Below are 19,909 nucleotides of genomic sequence, written 5' to 3' on the forward strand. Positions count from 1 at the left end.
AAAATTGGTCTGGGCATGAGGGGGGTTTAAGTGCCCAGTAAGCAAGTGGTTAAGCAATCTCTAATTGAGGGTTTCACAACCAGGGTTCATCCAGGTTGCTAGGGGTTCCTTGAGCAATGAAGAGTTTCTAATTGCCAGTTACTAGTGATATCAGTTTTCTTTTTGCTGTGTATAAGGGGGCAGTTTTCCCTCTGGTCAACAATGTAATAGTGACCTTCTCCCATTGACCACCAACGTATGGGACCACTGCGCCAACTACCAAATTAAGAAGACCCCTTTTCACTGACCACCAATGTAAGGAGCACTTCATGCCCACCCCTCATTATAACCCATCATTATCCAAAACTAAAGGGAAATGCCTCCAATGGGACACAGATAGAAAAAATGCTGGCTATTTTGACTATACCCTACTATATTCAAACTGGAAAATAATGCTTAATATATATTTTTAGATGAAGGACTTCTGCAATATCAATAGGTGCTTCAAATAAATCCATCCATACCAAAATAGAACTGTCTTTGTTCTCCATTCTTTCCAAATAGAAATAAAACCTTTCTGAACAGGCTACATTAAAGGAAAGCGAACTGATTCACTCCTGAGGTGGGTCTTCCATAATTTAATAATCCTATTAAAAAAATGCACAGGGATCTCAGATCATTGCTATTTGTGATTAGTTGGTGCCTGTAGTGAATTTTTTACAGATAGCAGAAAAAAGAATTTCACACTGCAATGGGATTAGTGAATTTTAGCTAAGTCCATCAGAGGCAGGATGAGGGAAATAAGCAGCTTGTATGAATGAGAAATGCTGCATCTGTACTGCGCTGCCCTAGAGCAGCTTCCTGAATTGCCTTCTAAGACTTGGTTATGGTAGCAGTTTAGTAATGATATGTTTATTCTGAATTGACTTTTATTTCTTCTTAGAGGTACAAGAAAACATTTTTGGTTGAAAACCGCATAAGCAAAGCCTTCGAATTCTCCTAAAACCCATAGGACACACTAGGCAAAGCACACTGCAATAGAATGAAACCTGGGGCTAAAATGTATCATTACTAAGTTTAAAGCATAAAAAAACATGCACAAATATTCCTCAAAAGAAACATAGGATATAAATCCTCTTTTTGCATTTTACCAAATCCATTTATTACCTTGTAAAAGTAGCAGTGACATCATCCCTGTGCTGTACATAGGCTGGGAAATGAGCAGAGCTGTGGGAGGGACTTAGCAGCTCCACCCACTATATGCTGCCTGCAGAAGATTACAAGAGGGGGCGTGTACAGGACCAGTCACTCTGTACCAGGAGAGCGAGCACCAGAGACTGGTCTTTTTATAGAGAAAGATATTTTTACGATCCAGTACAGCGTTTCACACTGGCTTCCTGTACAGATCCAGTAGAAATACACAGGCCTTTTGTATTTCGACAATAATTGTCTATCCCAGAGTTCAGCTTTAAAGTGGTTGTAAAGTCTGAAGATTTTTATCTTGATGAATTTTAAGCCCTCCTAAGCCAAATTTCGATCCAGTGATGTGCACGGGAACCACGCCTCTCCCTCCTGATTGGCTAAGATGCAGGAGCCATTGGCTCCTACTGCTGTCAATCACAGCCAGTGAGGCGGGGCTAAGCCATGCTCTCTGTGTCTTATGGATGGAGAAAACTGGCTCAGAAGTGAGCATACATAGCGGATTGCTAAAGGGGGCACTCAGTAAGGGGGAGGGTCTGCTCTATGCAAAACCATTGCACAGAGCAGGTAAATATGACATATATTTGTTTTTTTTTTTACTTTTTTCTTTATAATCACTTTAAGAAAAAAATGGCTATAGTACAAAACTTGTATGACTTTCCTAGTAGCATCTAATTAAGGCATTGATAGTCTCATAGAACTTTTTGTGCAAATACTGTATATAGTGAGGGAAAAGGTATTTGATCTCTTGCTGATTTTGTACGTTTGCCCACTGACAAAGAAACAATCAGTCTATAATTTTAGTTGTAGGTTTATTTTAACAGTGATGAACAGAACATCCGTCAGCACAAGGCGAAGGAAAAGATCAGACCTAAGGGAGAGATGCTGTCTCTCAGGTATTTTACCACGCAATTCAAGCCTCCGCCACCACTCGGGACATCCAGTCTCAGAGAGGTGGATACCAGGTGCATCTGCAAAAATGAAAAGTCCCTAAATCAATCCCCTATTTAGTAGATGCTTTAACATTTGCACAAACAAATCAATATACATACACTTATTGGGATTTTTTTTTAACCAAAAATATGTAGCAGAATACATATTGGCATAAATTGATGAAGATTGTTTTTATTTTTTTGGATATGTATTATAGCAAAAACTAAAGAATATTGTTTTTTTTTTTCAAAATTGCCGGTCTTTTTTGTTTCTAGTGCAAAAAATAAAAAAAACACAGAGGTAATCAAATACCACCAAAAGAAAGCTCTATTTCTGGGCATGGCGTCGCACTAATGCATTAATTATAATATGATTATGATCATTTAAAAAACACATTATTTTTTGCTATAATAAATATCCCCCAAAAATATCTAAAAAAATTAAAATAATTTTTTTTTTCCTCAGTTTAGGCCGATAAGTATTCTTCTACATATTTTTGGTAAAAAAAAATCACAAGCGTTTATTGATTGGTTTGCGCAAAGGTTATAGCGTCTACAAAATAGGGGATAGTTTTATGGCATTTTTATTAATAATTTTTTTTTTTTTTACTAGTAATGGTGGTGATCAGCTATTTTGATCCTGACTGCGACATTACTGCGGACACATCGGACAATTTCGACAAATTTTTCGGACCATTGGCATTAATACATCGATCAATGCTATAAAATTGCATTGATTACTGTAAAAATGTCACTGGCAGTGAAGGGTTAACCACTAGGGTGCGGGGAGGGGTTAAGTGTGTCCTGGGGGAGTGATTCTACCTGTCTGGGTGATGGGCTAGCAGTGAAACGACACTGATCGCTGCTCCCGATGAGAGCAGACCGTCAGTTTCCTGTCACTAGGCAGAACGGGGAGATGCTGTTTACGGCATCTCCCCGTTCTTCAGCTTCGTGACACAATCGCAGGTATCCCAGCGGCGATCGCATCCGCGGGTCCGGTCACAGTGGGAAATTCAGAGTAACATACGGGTACATTACTTTGCCCAGCCGTGCCATTCTGCCGACGTATATTTGCAGACAGCGGTCAGCAAGTGGTTAACTGGGCACTATTTGACACATCTAAACTGTTCCTCTTTTGGAACCAGGCCTTCTAAAGCCTATACATTAATTTTACCCATAGGCAAGCCTATAATAAGGCTTACCTATAGGTACTGTAAATATCTCCTAAACTTGCACTGTTTAGGAGATATTTACTGTACATGCAGCCGGTGACATCACCAGCGCATGTTCTCTGAAGGAACAGATTTTTCATAGTGTGATATAATTTAAAAATCCTTTATTAAAAAAAAAAATCCCAAATGGGCAATCACATGTACACAGGGGGATTGCTCAGAAACTCCCCTGAGGAAGACGCGTGATTCCCTGTATTGTCACGTGTCGGGGAGGAGACAGGACAGTGTTTGGCTGTAGCTCTTGAGCTAGCTGCGGAGACTGCTACATGGATTGATAGCCCCACAGGCACACACAGATACACCTGTTCTAGTTTGGTGCGCTTTAAGTACCCTGTACATGTGAGTACCCATTTGGGATTTTATTTAACCTCCTGGCATCCGCACTATGGCCGAATGACAGCCACAGCACGGATGTGAATTTCCAGGAAGCCGTCATATGACGGCCTCCCCTGTGCACGCTCCCTGTGTGCACTGTGATCACCGATCCGAGTAAGGGGCCGGTCCCGGCCCCTTACCATGTGATCAGCTGTCAGCCAATGACAACTGATCACATGATGTAAACAAAAGCTCGGTGAAAAGCCGATCACCAGCTTATCTTAAAGGGAATCGGTCCCAAAAAGGAAGAGGCAATTATGCCTAATTTATAGAGTAACAGTGTCCACAAGTGCCACCTATCAATGCCCACTAGTGGTGCCAATCAGTGCCACCTAGAAGTGCTGCCTATTGCTGTAACTGATCAGTGCCCATCACTGCCTATCAGTGCCCATCAGTTCCACCTCTTTAGCGTACATCAATGATGGACAAAAAGTACCCGTTATAAAATTTTAAAATAAAATATATATATTTTTTTAATTCTGTCTTTTTACATTAAAAAAAATCAAAAAAAAATTGCACAGGTGATCAAATACCACCAAAAGAAAGCTCTATTTGGGGGGAAAAAAATTAATAAAAATTTCATTTGGGTAGTATTATATGACCATGCAATTGTCAAAGTGCGATAGTGCTGAAAGTTGAAAATTGGTCTGGATAGGAGGGGGGCTTAAGTGCCCAGTAAGCAAATGGTTAAAATAAAGAATTTTAAAATAATATCACACTATCCAGCTCATTTATTTTTCCATTATCACAAAGTTACCACTATAGGAGGACCCAGGACTTAACTGTGCAGTCACATGCTTTAAGATGAGGGTAACCCCAAAGGGGGGGAGCACTGCAGAATTGGCACCTACCTTAAAGTTTGGAGCACTATTCACAAGGATCTTCTCTCTATTTATCCAGTTTGCAATCTTCAAATATTTTGTTTATTATGGACTTTCACTATTAAGCATGTTTTGCACACTGTATGTTATGTAAAGGTTGAGCACATAAGAACTGAATTGTTATGATGAGTTGTTTATGCATTTATGAATAAACAAAAACACTTTACATATACAGTCATTTGCACACTATTTATGATTGTTTAGCGTAACACTTTTTTTGTTAGTATACTTGTATCATCACCGATATAATATATATATATATATATATAAAGTATATGTTTTCCGCTAACTTTTTTATCCAAACTTTATTACTGCAGTTATTAGCTTTCAGTGTTAATATAATGCAAATGTGGTGATGAATAAAAAGCACCAGTAGGTTAAACCAGGAAAGATCATATATACTTAGTATATTGAAAGCCCAGCTAGAACCAAAACTTAAGGGGATTAGAATGTCTCTCCTGTTTCAGCACTTCAATACCCAGCACTTCCCGCCAAGGCCAATTTTCATATGGGGCACTGATAGGCATCCTTAATAGGCACTAATTACCATCCCTGGTGGGCACGAGTTGGCATCCTTGATGGGTTTGCACTGATAATCAGTGTAGACCCCCTACTGACACCTTGTCAGCACGAATAGAGCAAAAGACGATAAACGGCACTTCCTGGTTGTTATCTGACCAGCTGTGATTGGACACAGCTGATCACATGGTAAAAAGCCGACGTCATAGGCTCTTTACCAAGAGTGGAGATGCGGTGTGTCAGAGCAACACACCACACCACCGATCTGTGTGCCCCCACATGGGCGGCTTATCCTTATGGACATCATATGATGCCCAGTCAGGATAAGACAACCACCCTGCGGCCATCATTTTGCATAGGACAGGCAGGAAGTGGTTTAATGCTCACTGTGTCCTCGTTGACAAGGGTTCACAACCCATCCACAAAAATGATCTTATTGATGGGTCTGCCCCTCTTGATTAATACATTGCGGATAATTCAATAAAGCTGCTGCCCCACTTTTTCTGGATTTAATCCCACTTGTTAATGTGTTGTGCCAAATTCATGAAGCATCTGCGTCACGTTTAGTTCTAATTGCGACACAGGTGCCAAATTCAGGTCGTTTTAAAATGCGCCACTTTAACATTGTGGTACAATGCCCACACCAAATTCAAAATAAAATACAGACAGTTTATGAAAGCGGGGTTCCACCCTAAAGTGGAACTTCTGCTGATCGGAACCCTCCCCCCCTCCGGTGTCACAATTGGCACCTTACAGGGGGGAAGGGGGATACCTGTCAAAGACAGGTATTTACACCCACTTCCAGGCATAGACTCCCGTGGGAGTCTATGTCATTTCCTGTCCTGCCGCGCTGTCTGCTGGGACACACACGGGTCCCAGTGACAGCGCGGAGAATTCCTATTGCGCTGCGCGACTCGCGCATGCGCAGTAGGGAGCGGGGAAGTGATGCCGATTCGCTTCACTTCCTGATTCCCTCACCTAGAATGGTGAGGGCAGCAGCCGAGCGATCGATCGGCCTCGGCATCACTGGAACCCGGGACAAGAGAGTGTCCATTTATTAAAAATCAGCAGCTGTAGTATTTATAGCTGCTGGCTTTTAATATTTTTTTTTTTAGGTGGAATCCCTCTTTAAGCAATTAAGACCAGCTTGTGGCATACAGAGAGACAGATTTTGCAAAAGTCTCCCTCATGTTTTTTAAAAGTAGCAGAGCAGGCATGAAATTTAAGTACAAGTTCTAGACGGGTATATGAATTTTCCATATGCTGCACCACTTTTAGAAAGCATGCAAGACACTTTTGCAAAATCTGTCTGCGCCAGTCTATGAATTCCAGGGATTGTTTTAAAAAGGACCTGTTCACGCTAATGTTATGTACTCTGATGTGTTATGCAAAGTTGTGTCTTGTGTATAAGCAGGATCCAATTCAAGGTTTCTCAATCGGGGTTTTGCAAGAAGTCTCCAGGGGTTCTACTGTGATTTACAGTGGATGTAAATCTGTTTTCAATGCTTACTGATGGACTACTGCCGGGGCACATTGATACCCGATGCTTCCACTATAGTTCTGGCTCCAGGCATCATTGAAGAAAGCAGTAATGAGAGCAGCATACACAGCCAGCAGGGTAGAAAAGGACAGCAAGAATGACTGGGTACAGTACACGGTAATCAGGTATTGAACAAATGCATGCATACAAAGTAATACTTTTAGAATATTGTTTGAAAGTAAGGTGGTAAAGCAGAATTCCCTTATAACCAAGCTACAATTTTCTCGCGGATGGCTTATGGTCGCCCTATGTACTCCAGTCTCTGCTGTGGAACTCTGCAGCTCCTCCAGGTTTACGTTTTTAGGTCTCTGCGTTTCCCTTCTGATTAATGCCCTCCTTGTCCGGTCCGTGAGTTTTTTGGTGTGCGGCCGTCTCTTGGCAGATTTGCTGTTGTGCCATGTTCTTTCCATTTGGTTGATGATAGATTTGATGGTGTTCCTAGGGATTATCGAAGATGTGGATATTGTTTTATAACCTAATCCTGACTTGTACTTCTCAACAACATTGTCCCTTACTTGTTTGGAGAGTTCCTTGGGCCTCATGGCAGTATTTGGTAAGTGGTGCCACTTGCTTAGGTGTTGCAGCCTCTGGGGCCTTTCAAAAAAAAGGTGTGTATATGTAATGACAGCTCATGTGACACTTAGATTGCACACAGGTGGCCATTATGTGACTTCTGAAGGTAATTGATTGCAATAGAGCTTTTTATGGGCTTCATAGCAAAGGAGGTGAATTCATGGCAATTATCAGTTTTTTTATTTCTGAAAAATAGTTTTATGTATTTATTTTTCTAATTTTACTTCACCAACTTCGACTATTGTGTGCTGACGTGATTTTGTAATTATGTTATTACATCTTTTCATGTGACAACACTGAAGACATTACATTTTGCTATAATGTAAAGCAGTGAGTGTACAGCTTGTATAATAGTGTATATTTGCTGCCCTCTCAAAATACCTCAACACACAGCCATGAATGTCTAAACCACTGGCAAGAGAAGTGATTACACCCCTAAGTGAAAATTTTCAAATTGGGCCCAATTAACCATTTTCCTTCCCCAGTGTCATGTGACTTGTTAGTGTTACAAGGTCTCAGGTGTGAATGGAGAGCAGGTGTGTTAAATTTGGTGTTATCGCTCTCATACTGGTCATTTCCCATGATGCTCCACTACACTGCAGAGTGCCAGAGCATCATGGGAAAAGTAGTTCCAAAACATCTGGGGTGCCAAGGTTCGCCATCACTGGCCTAGGCTATAAGATGATTGCCAAGACCCTGAATCTGAGCTGCAGCATGGTGGCTAAGACCATGCAGTGGTTTAACAGGACAGGCTCCACTCAGAACAGGCCTCTCCATTGTCGACCGCAGAAGTTGAGTGCACGTGCTCAGTGTCATATCCAGAGGTTGTCTTCGGGAAACAGACGTATGATTGCTGCCCATATTGCTGTAGAAAGTTGAAGGAGGGGGGGGTCAGCCTGTCAGTGCTCAGACCATACGCCACACACTGCATCAAATTGGTCTGTATGGCTGTTGCCCCAAAAGGAAGCCTCTTCTAAAGATGATGCACAGGAAAGCCCACAAACAGTTTGCTGCAGACAAAGGACATGGATTTCTGTAACCATTTCCTGTGGTCTGATGGGACCAAGTGAAAACATATTTGGTTCAGATGGTGTCAACGGTGTGTGGCGGCAACCAGGTGAGGAGTACAAAGACAAGTGTATCTTGTCTACAGTCAAGCATGGTGGTGGGAGTGTCATGGTCTGGGGGCTGCATGAGTGCTGTCAGCACTGGGGAGTTACAGTTCATTGAGGGGACCATGAATGCCAACATGTACTGTGACATACTGAAGCAGAGCCTGATCCCCCTCCCTTCGAAGACTGGGCTGCAGGGCAGTATTCTAACATGATAACTACCCCAAACACAACTCCAAGATGACCACTGCCTTGCTAAAGAAGCTGAGTGTAAAGGTGATGGACTGGCTAAGCATGTCTCCAGCCCTAAATCCTATTGAGCATCTGTGGGGCATCCTCAAATGGAAGGTGTAGTAGTAAAAGGTCTCTAAAATCCACCAGCTCAGTGATATCATCATGGAGGAGTGGAAGAGGACTCCAGTGGCAACCTGTGAAGCTCTGGTGAACTCCATACCCAAGAGGGTTAAGGCAGTGCTGGGAAATAATGTTGGCCACACAAAATTGGCCATTTTTACTTAGGGGTGTACTCACGTTTGTTGCCAGCGATTTAGACATTAATGGCTGTGTGTTGAGTTATTTTGAGGGGACAGTAAATGTACACTGTTATACAAGCTGTAAACTCACTACTTTACATTGTAACAAAGTGTCATTTCTTCAGTATTGTCTCATGAAAAGATAGAATAACATATTTACAAAAATGTGAGGGGTTTACTCACTTTTGTGAGATACTATAATTCACATAAAAAAAAAAAAGAACTAAAAGCTGTAATGTAACAAAATAGGTAAAAAGCCAAGGGTGTGAATACTTTTGCACCGCTGTCAGATGGCAAAGATCAAGATGACCATGAATGTATACATGGACTGCCAGAGATATACTGTATATGTATAAACTTTATGCACATGGCAGTCCATATATACACACAACAGCTCGCTGATCACTGTAACATTCTGTAAATCTGGAAATTATTTCTAGGGTTCCTCAAGATCTAAATGTTTTGCCAAGGCTTCCTCTAGAGTAAAAAGGTTGAGAAAGACTTATCTAATCCAATAAAACAGCCTTTGTAAACCTTTTTACCCCATAGGAACCCCTAAAATACCTTTTTAAGGTCCTGAAGAACTCCAGCTAAAACCAGTTTGTTTTGAATCAATGGGAAACATGCCTCCTACACTAGTGGTCAGTAGGAAGAATGCTAACTTTACAGTCGTGGTCAAGAATGCCATCCTTAGGCTCCCTTCACACTTGACATCAAAGTCGCACTCCATGTTTTTTCAATGCGTACCGTTCATACCCATTCTACTTGGTCACAGTGACTTCAAAGTAGTTCATGCAGTACATTGGTCTGACTTTCATGCGACTTGAGGGCCATAGACTTCATTGTTAACCCTCAAAAGTCACACCTGAATATTTGTTTAAAGAAGGAAAAAAAAGATTATTGGTGTCATGCTGCTGGTTTACCAAGTGATGGTGCTTGCAGAGTTCCAGGACCAAATAGGAGGTCAATCGGCCAAATCGTGGGGAAACCTTAGCAACCTCTGAAGGAACCCTTAGGTTCCACTGAACCCTGGTTGAGAATATTACAACATCAAAAACATTGGAAAAAGAATAGTATTGGCTTTGTGTATTGTTTTGGCTTCTCACAAAGGAGATTTCCTAAAGCTGGACCACAAGTTTTACCGTTACAAATTCTTTAGGTATAAGAGCATCTCCTACATGTACACTTGGCCACCACACCTATATTAGCTTGTTGTACATCATATTTTCTTGGCATCAATACCTAGGCTTTGTGCACACAGACACTAAAAGGTTGGAAGAACACAATTGTTTAACATATGTTTTTTGTAAAATGAACAGCTTCACTGAAACCCATTTGAAGTATCATCCACAGATATTGGACTATATATGTTAGTATGATGATGAGATGTCCACAAACTTTTGCCCATAATCTACTGTATATGTAATATCAACTGTCTATTTTGCCTTGGGTCCTACTTTAAAGTGCAAAGTGCCACCCACACCTTTCACTATTGCTCCAAGAGTAGCCAATATATTGTATGGCATGGTGTGCCTCTCAGTTAAGCCTGCTTTCCTGTATACAAGAAATGGTGTTTTCAGCAAGTGGACAGAAGTAGGACTCACAGCGCAAACTGTTGGCACTATAAAAACCCTGTAGTATTTATTTATTTATGCAAAAGCGGGTATTCGCCTACACAGGAGTTCTGTGCATCCAAGTGCAGGCAGTCCTATTCATGTCTATTGGGACACAGCAGCTTCACGGGCACAGCCGCTAGTCCCAATTTGACAGCTGCATTTCCCTGAATAGACAATCTGTGTCCATGAAGCCCTTTGTCCCAATAGACATAAATGCGACTGCCTGCATGAAATAACTGTGCATCCCATGCAGGCAAAGACGGCCCTTCGCTCAGGTGTATGGCTATATACGCCTGTGTGAATGAGGCCTAATACTTGAATTGGCAAATTGCACTGGGAAATGACTGAAGTCACAGTTCAGGCAAACTTTGAATACATTGTTCAGTGCGTGACTTTTATTGGGATAACAAATCTGATGTATCACTTTGTTTACTGCAGTGCAGAATGAAAATTCTTCACTCTTCACATACAATCTTGCTCCAGCTTAACCTGTATACAGCCTTTCTTCTGACTTGTACTCTCATCTGCCCATATATACCTGGCAGAACTCTGGGCAAGTTTGTTGGTACAGATAACCAGGCATGTCAATGAGTCAGCCTTTCTAAGCCGCATGCAGCTTTTGAAGAGAGCTTGTTCTTCGCTTTGTGAGCATTTCAGTTCAAAACTCAAATTTGGCAATGAAACAAACATTGAAATGTGGAATTACTGGAGCAGTTGATGTAACAAAATGTATTAACGGAACATAAATCACTTTCTAATTTACAGGTGCATTGAGCATTGCTTCTCAGAAGTTGATCAAATAAAACACTAAAGTGATAATTCATTAGACAAAAATATATATATATATATATATCTGATGTAATTTACAGGTATGATAAGATCCAAGCCTACCAACTCATATTTTGATGCATAGGTGCAGTTTTAGACCTCATTTACACTTGCGAATGGGGCTGTGTGCGAATACATGCGGGGACCCCAGTGGGGGGTTTCCAGCGATTACCTGTGAAAGGCAGCCCTATTGAAAGCAAGGTGAGGCTGACAGCTCACAGGGTTAATTGCAGCCATTCACATTCGCTCATGGAATAATTACCTGCGAGGAAGGAAAGAGAATTGAATAATCTATAGGCCACCTTAGTCTACCTGTTTATGTTCTGGATTTAGGTCTGTTTAATTTCTGTTTGTTCATACGCTGGTTTAATTTGGTGCATAGCTTGTTCTAGGCCTTTTGCACTCTTTGTCTGCTAATCTTGATCATTGGTCATTACTCTAATTTTGTCAGTGTGTGTATACCTGCCTGGAACCTGGCTGTCACCCCTGATGACAAAGGTAGTCCACCAAACTCACAACCCATGGTCACAAAGTAGGTCCACATAAGATTTAAAGCCTCTTTTATTCTGTATGCAGTCAGCATAATGTAGGAGAGAGATGGGGTATCTTTATGTTGGTCTATTACTCACTATGTGGCAGACCAATATACTGTATAGACCAGCTAGACAGTGCAAGCCTAGAGTTCAAATGATATTTGATATTTATAGCATTAACATGATTTGACTTTAGGTTAGAGGTCAACAGATTTAATGCACAATTTAGATCTCTAAATAATGCCTATAAGGAGGAAGAATTGGCTGTGGCCCATGTGTTACTTAAACCTGAAACTCATAAACCGGCAAAACTCTGTGCTTTCATATTAGTGATTATTTTAAAGCAGAATGTGTAGCTTAGAATTCCCGATTATAACACACATAAGAGAATCAGTTTGGTCCAATAGGATTTCTTTCCCACTGTAGTCCTGATTCTGTAAGCCTCAGATAGGGGCTTTCATTGTAAAGCTATTAATTACTTAATTTATCCTTCATAGGTGAGTGGGAGAGAGTTGCAGACATTCAGTCAGCCTATTGTGGTGACTGGCATGAGAAGGCAGTGACGCCACTCTGGATATACATAAATGATGGAGCTGGCTGTTAATGCTGCTTAATGAGCAGGAATCAGACCCGTCTTCTGCCAATGAGCAGTGGGTGATTCATCATACGTTTAAGCCCGAGACTGCAGAAACAAACCTTTAATTTTATTTTTTCTGCTCAGTTAACATTGAACAAAACCTATTTATTTGTCCTCTCCTGAATGCCATAGAAAAGTCATATGTATTACAAAAGTTAAATGCAACTTGTTTCATTAAAGACATGCAAGATCATGTTAGCCAAGGGTGCATTTTCTTTCCCCCGATATCAGCCAGGCAACATCTGCAATAGTCATACAAGCCATTGCCAGGGCTGAGCTCAGCCCTTTCTTCTCTGAGCTGGCCGCTCAGCTGTCGACTAATTGCCAGCTCATATCTCTCCACAGTGACTCACCTGTTGATGATATCCTGCTAGTCAGTCCTGCCTACTTAAGCCATCCAGCCCAGATGATCTTTGCCTTCGCCTTGGTCACATCTCTAGAGACGCTTTCCTGTGTTCCTGTTAAAGACGTGCTTGGCTGACATTCCTTCTGGCTCCAGATCCTGTTTGCTGTTCTACTACGCTCATCTCTGGCTCCCTGACGTTTTGGCTTGTCTGACTATCCGTTCCAGTTCCTGAACTATGTTTACCTTTTTTTGTTATTGTTAAGCAACTAAGATTTAACTGTACTTCTGTCTCAGTCTGATCTATGGTTTCTGACAGCCATAGACATGCAGTATGTATATAAAGTATTGAATGTGACATTTACCAAACATACAGTGCAGGTGGATATGTTTAAGCAGAACTCCAGCCAGAAAGAAGATCAAAATGAATAACAATGTTAAATGACAAAATAAAAACAGATTTTGTTGCAATAACTTTTATTCAAGATAATTCCTCCACAGCACCTTTTTCTGCCGCTAGATGTCCCTGGTCTGTTGGCAAGCATTATTCAACCCATTCCTCTGGACTCACCCAAGCATTTTACTGGACAGTGAAAGGAGAAGTAGCACAGACTCACCCCTCAGTCACTCTGCTCTCTCCCCCTCTGCTATCTGGGTACTTCTTGTCAGCACATGAACAGGTTGTCTCAACTCTGTTCCCTTTCAAACCAGTAGATTTAACCAGTTAATAACCGCCCTATAGCCGAATGACGGCTACAGGGCGGTTTCTTAACTCTGGGAAGCCGTCATATGACATCCTCCCAGAATTCCGCTCTCGCATGCCCCCTGGGGGCGCGCACTCGAGAGCATCCGTGACCGCCGGCATCACGGATCACGGTAAACGGCCGCTCATAGCGGGCGTTTACCACGTGATCGCTCCGTCAAATGACGGAGTGATCACTTGTAAACAAACCGGCGTCATGTTATGACACCGGTTCCTCCCTCCCCCTCTCTGTACCGATCGGAACAGCGGAGGGGGAAGAGATCGGTGTCAGCAGCGATGTGGGCTGCATCTGCAGTGCCCACATCGCTGCTCACCGAAAATTAAACCCTCAATTCCCTGCCAATACTCTGCAATACCCTGTACTACTCTGCAATACCCTGCAACACCCGCTAATACCCTGCAACACCCTCCAATATCCTGCAACGCAATACTCTGCAACGCCATACTCTGAGATACCCAGCCATAGTCGGTGATACCCTGCAATACCCAGCCATAGACACCCCCCCCCCCCGTCCCGCCGCCCTCCGGTGCTTCTACCGTATCGCCAATACGATTAAATCCAGAATCTTTTTTTTTTTTCAGGCTTCCCAGCTTGGAGGTGAGATGCGGGGTCTTATTGACCCCATATCTCACTGTAAAGAGGACCTGTCATGCCATATTCCTATTACAAGGGATGTTTACATTCCTTGTAATAGGAATAAAAGTGATCAAAAAATTTATTTTTGGGGAAAAAAATGTCAAACTAAAATAAATAAAGTAAAATGAACAATACATTTTTTTTTAAAGCGCCCCTGTCCCCATGTGCTCGCATGCAGAAGCGAACGCATATGTAAGTCCCGCCCACATATGAAAACGGTGTTCAAACCACACATGTGAGGTATCGCTGCGAACGTTAGAGGGAGAGCAATAATTCTAGCCCTAGACCTCCTCTGTAACTCAAAACATATAACCAGTAAAAAAAAAATTAAATCGTCGCCTATGGGGATTTTTAAGTAGCGACGTTTGGCGCCATTCCACAAACCTGTGCAATTTTGAAGAGTGACATGTTAGGTATCGATTTACTCAGTGTAACTTCATCTTTCACATTATGCAAAAATTGTTTTTTTTTTTTTAAGCACAAAACTGTTTTTTTTTCCAAAAAAAGCATTTGAAAAAATTGCTGCGCAAATACCGTGCGAGATAAAAAGTTGCAACGACCACCATTGTATTCTCCAGGGTGTTTGCTAAAAAAACATATATAATGTTTTGGGATTCGATGTAATTTTCTAGCAAATAAATGATGATTTTTACATGTAGGAGAGAAATGTCAGAATTGTCCTGGGTGCTCCAGAACACCTGATGGCGCTCCATGCATGTTGGGCCTCTGTATGTGGCCACGCTGTGTAAAAGTCTCACACATGTGGTATCGCCGTACTCGGGAGTAATAGCAAAATGTGTTTTGGGGTGTAATTTGTGGTATGCATATGCTGTGTGAGAAATAAACAAAAAAAGTAAAAAAAAATCTTGATTTTGCAAAGAATTGTGGGAAAAAATGACAACTTCAAAAAACTCATCATGCCACTTACTAAATACCTTGGAATGTCTTCTTTCCAAAAAGAGGTCATTTGGGGGGTATTTTTACTTTTCTGGCATGTTAGCGTCTCAAGAATTGAAATAGGCCGTCAGTACTTCAGGTGTGATCAATTTTCAGATATTGGCACCATAGCTCGTGGACTCTAACTTTCATAAAGACCAAATAATATCCACCAATTCGTACTTATTTTTACCAAAGATATGTAGTGGTATAAATTTTGGCCAAAATTTATGAAGAAAAAATTACTAATCTGCTAAATTTTATAACAGAAACAAAGAAAAATTAATTTTTTTACAGAATTTTCTGTATTTTTTTCTTTTATAGCACAAAAAATAAAAAACCCAGCGGTGATTAAATACCACCAAAAGAAAGCTCAATTTTTGTGAAAAAAAGGACAAAAATTTCATATAGGTCCAGTGTTGCATGACTGAGTAATTGTCATTCAAAATGTGAGAGCACCGAAAGCTGAAAATTGGTCTGGTTATTAAGGGTGTTTAAGTGCCCAGTGGTCAAGTGGTTAATAATAGTAGGAGAGTATAGTGACTATTATTATTTTTTTTTTTTTTCAAGTAAACCTAGGCCAAGTTATAGACAGGTGTCCTTTTCTGCTCTAAAGTAAAGTGTTAATGTATATATAAAAAAATTTCCAGTGTAGACATTTGCTTTTTATTTCTTTAAAAAAACAAAACACATTACATTAGGCAAGTCAAATATATAAAATGAAAAGGCTCCCAATACAGAAAAGTTGTAAGCAGCATAATTTCCAACAGAGGACGAGAGGTTATCATCCAGATGCAAGACTAGAAACCCACAATAGCTGTTGTATATGTGCCTTTGGTGACCCAACATATAACCAAAATGCCTTAATGATGCCATGGTAACCTTTTCAATTAACTTGTAACACACTAAAGCAATACAAAGTCACATTCCATACCTGAGAGACCAGCATTTAGGTGTACACAGCCCATGCCAGCCAATTAGAACAGACTTCCATGAGGCAGCATATATACATGGCAGAACAACCTTCCAACATACAGCATAACAGCACTTGGTGGGAGATTCACCCTTCACTTATTTAAGTAAGGCCGCAGTCGTATTACATAAAGAAATGGGGAACATAATGCAAGAGAACCAATCAGTTTTCAGTTCACTAAATTTAGATTTATGAAAGAGTAAAACCTAGTTGCTGCTGTGTGTTACTGTACACTAAATTCATAACAAAAAACATTACAAGACATACATGGATCCAAGCACAACAACTGAAATCCTACAAAAGGACGGCTGATAATTTGACTGACACTTACAGGGTGGGTGGTCTATTATGAACAGCATGTCATAAAGCTCCACCCATGCAGAATCAATTTGAGCCTTCTGGATTCAGGTTAAAGGTGTTTCTTAATATCTTTGGGGTTCTAGATGCCAAAAGTGACTGAGAAATCTCAGAGAGACATGAATGTCTACCTGGACAATGTGGAGGGAGAGGGTAGAAGGGTTGGATTTACTGACATCTTTTTCTTGCTGTGTCCCTATATAGAAGATGTTTTTCCTCACTTCTTGTCTATTTTATGGGTGACAGACAGGGCAGGAGGTGAGGTTAGATACTCACAACAGTAACATAAAGAGTGAAGAAGTGTTAGATCCTTTGTTGGGATTTTCTTTCTGCCTGTGCCCTCGTAAGAGACATACTCCCTCACTTCCTGCCCCAGTGATGAGTGTCAGACAGAACAGGAAGAGAAGAAAAGTTTCTGAGATCACAGTTTTTACAATCTCACTGATAAATCTCAACAGAGACACAGAAAATGTAAAAACCAACAGCCAATTTAACCCTTCTCCACTCTATCCCAACAAATGTTGGCTGGGCTTGGGATTGAAGTAGAAGTGTTGCCCATAGAAACTTGATTACATGGTTTTCCAAACCACTGACCAGCCCTCATTTGTTGTAAAGAAGGCTAACCACCAAAAAGTATTTCATAGGGGCAGTAAGGGGAGTCCTTGTATAGTGTATAAATGCAGCTGCAAAAAAATGTATGTGCTTGCTAAGCCTAATGTTAGCTAAAACTGTATGTTCTATAGTTTGTTACACCCTTACCAAAAAGCCCCATGTGACACAATCAATATCTGATCTAACTTATATGTGCTGATACAAACACACACAGATAGGGCCATAGGTTGAGCATGCTCTAGGTGAAGGTCTGACGGCTGAAGAGATCCAAGGTGACGGCACTCAGGAATGCCGGGATACTGTTCTGGTGATGGAGGTGAAGATCAATGAAGTCTTGTAAGGTCAAGGAGAAGCTGGTTTCCAGAAGTTGTAGCTTTCCACCACTTGGGCTTGTTGACTAAAAGAAGAAAGAAATATAAAAAAAATTACAATTATGTCCTAGAGAAAGGATTGATCAATGAGTACACGTTATAAAAAGTATAGCACAGGTAAATAAAGGATGAGACACAGTGGGGTTGATTTACTAAAGGCAAAAAGACCGTGCACTTTGCAAAGTACAGTTGCTCCAAAGCTTAGTAAATGAGGTAAGGCTTCACTCTGCAAAGAATACCTAATCACGTACAAGGAAAAAATAAATAAATAAATAAATAAAATAAAAAAACTGGAAGACAGCAGAGCTTCTGCTCATTTACTAAACTCTGGCGCAACTGCATTTGCTTATAGTAAAATCAACTGCAGTCTATATGTCCTTAGCAAAAAAACAAGGTTTAGCTTCTTTTCTTTAACTAGGCAAAGTGAAACACATACTAAAAAGTAAAGACAGAGTAGGGGAAGAATAGAACCACTTTCAGGTCTTTTTGGCATCTGTGTCATTGCGTGAGAGAATTACCCTCTCTGCGTTGCCGAGAATGAAAGCGAGGGGGAAAAAAAATATAGAAGTTTGAGTTGTCACCCGAACAAAAATAGAAATGAAATCTTCTATTTGGGAAATCTGTTCGGGTTACAACTATCTCACGGAGGATTTCCCTTACTTCCCAAATGGAGTATAGATTAAAAAAAAAAAGAAAAAAGAAAAGAACAATCTATAAGTGGTTTTAACTATTCTTTATTCTGTCCAAAATTCAAAAAAAGTTTTATTTTTTAGATATAATATAATGTGCTCCTGAACTCTAATGGTTTATCTTTATGCATTCTCTGCATTAATGTAAAAAAACCTTTCAATGCCTGCCCCCCCCCACCACGTGAGTCCTCTGCCAATCCAGGGTTGCGTCCTCCTCTCTCCTCACCTTGCTCTCACAGGCTATGCTGAAAGCAGTGGGAGCCATAGGGTCCCTGCTGCTGTCAGGTAAATCCAACAAGAAACTAGCAGGGGCCAGGCTGAGCAGCTATGTGTGTGTTCATGGATACACACAGCCCGGGTCAGGAGCGAGCCTGCATGTGTGCCCTCCTAGGAAATGACTTGCTATGGGGGCACACGCAGAAGAGGAGAAGCAGAGAGCCTCAATGGGGCACCCCAGAAGAGGAGGTTTCAGGTTGCTCTATGCAATACCATTGCACAAAAAAATGCGGGTTGACTAACTCAACCCTAACCTCAGACGAACTAGACTTTATTTGTTCAATATGGGAGACAACACAAAATTATAAAACATAATACATTTCTTATGTATTAAAATAAATGGGATACAATGCCCCAACTTGATCCAAGTAATAGACAGAATCTAAGGGAAATGCCCTACTAAAGATGTCTATGCATATACCTCATATACAGCTAAATAATAGATGTAAAGTCTGCATACTTCCGGTTGCCAGGTCAACCTTTTTGCCAATTCTGGCTTCCTTAGGACACTATATAATAGTAGGGCAGCACATATGGGGGTGGAAGCATATGTTGTTCTCGGGTGAGATGTTCTCTCAGATTTGGAAATATATATTAATCTGGTATTGCTTCATTGATGATGTTTTCATGTTTTGGACTGGATCTGCCTAAGAGATCCATCTAATTTCTGCATGTTCAAATTTTGATACAGGACTATGGGGTGATTGAAACATTACATCGCAAACCCACTGCTGGTAATACAATATTCCATGCTGGAAGTGCGCGGGGCCTTTAGTGCATACTAGTAAACCATACAGTCAATATTTACAGTACATCTCAAACATATTTTCTCACGCGATACAGATTTCAAATGAGAAGCTGATGCCATTAGAAACTCTTAGAAGACTCTTGGCCAGGGGTTATTTGAGAACCACATTACGAAAACCCGGCAATAGGACTTATAGTTGTACAAAGAAGAAACTATAAAAAAAAAAAAAAAAAGATAAATTTTGCTTTGACAAGAATTATCCCACTTTATACATGTCAACATTCTCAGATGAGAAAAATATTACATAAGCAAGTTTATATTCGGATGTGGCTTGGCAAAGTCAAAATCCTTTTTTTTTTTTTTTTTAACCATTGCTCAGAGCAGTAATTAAGTATAACTATACAATCACTTTAACTTGCTGTTAGGGAAATCACCTCCAAAGGCCACTTAATCTTACAAAGTGTATTGCTTATTAGGAAACCAAAGTTATTTAAGAGCTTTTCCACTCATGGAGAACTCCATGAACGGCTAACTCCACAGGTCAGATACGTCAACATCAATTCCCATCTCTGTTCCTATCTGGCCAATAGCGAAGCTCTCTATTAGAATTGCGGTAAGTGGGAGGAGTTGGGAGCCATGTGCCAGAAGTTGATGTCCATGTTTCCATCTCCCCAATACTCACTAGTTTTAAACAGACCACCTGTGGTTTTATGG

At 40.8% G+C, this 19,909-nt stretch overlaps 1 protein-coding gene and 1 long non-coding RNA gene across 3 annotated transcripts in view; one reads left to right on the top strand and one right to left on the bottom strand.

Moving 5' to 3' along the window:
- The window catches only part of LOC143925515 (uncharacterized), a 52,245-nt gene extending 38,938 nt beyond the window's left edge, over positions 1 to 13,307 (top strand). The window contains exon 2 of the long non-coding RNA XR_013262020.1: positions 12,836 to 13,307. This is a non-coding gene — a long non-coding RNA (uncharacterized LOC143925515). The remainder of the gene's footprint in view (positions 1 to 12,835) is intronic.
- A 2,514-nt stretch (positions 13,308 to 15,821) lies between these two features.
- Positions 15,822 to 19,909, bottom strand: part of MAD1L1 (mitotic arrest deficient 1 like 1) — a 1,159,769-nt gene continuing 1,155,681 nt past the window's right edge. For both annotated transcript variants that reach the window (XM_077449134.1, XM_077449135.1), the window contains one exon: positions 15,822 to 17,508. In XM_077449134.1, coding sequence (XP_077305260.1) covers positions 17,350 to 17,508 — 159 coding nt within the window. In that variant the 3' untranslated portion in view covers positions 15,822 to 17,349. The remainder of the gene's footprint in view (positions 17,509 to 19,909) is intronic.

The sequence above is a fragment of the Lithobates pipiens genome, unplaced genomic scaffold, assembly GCF_037356315.1.
Source record: "Lithobates pipiens isolate NorthernLeopardFrog02 unplaced genomic scaffold, aLitPip1_a1.2 Scaffold_22, whole genome shotgun sequence".
NCBI classification, from domain to species: domain Eukaryota; kingdom Metazoa; phylum Chordata; class Amphibia; order Anura; family Ranidae; genus Lithobates; species Lithobates pipiens.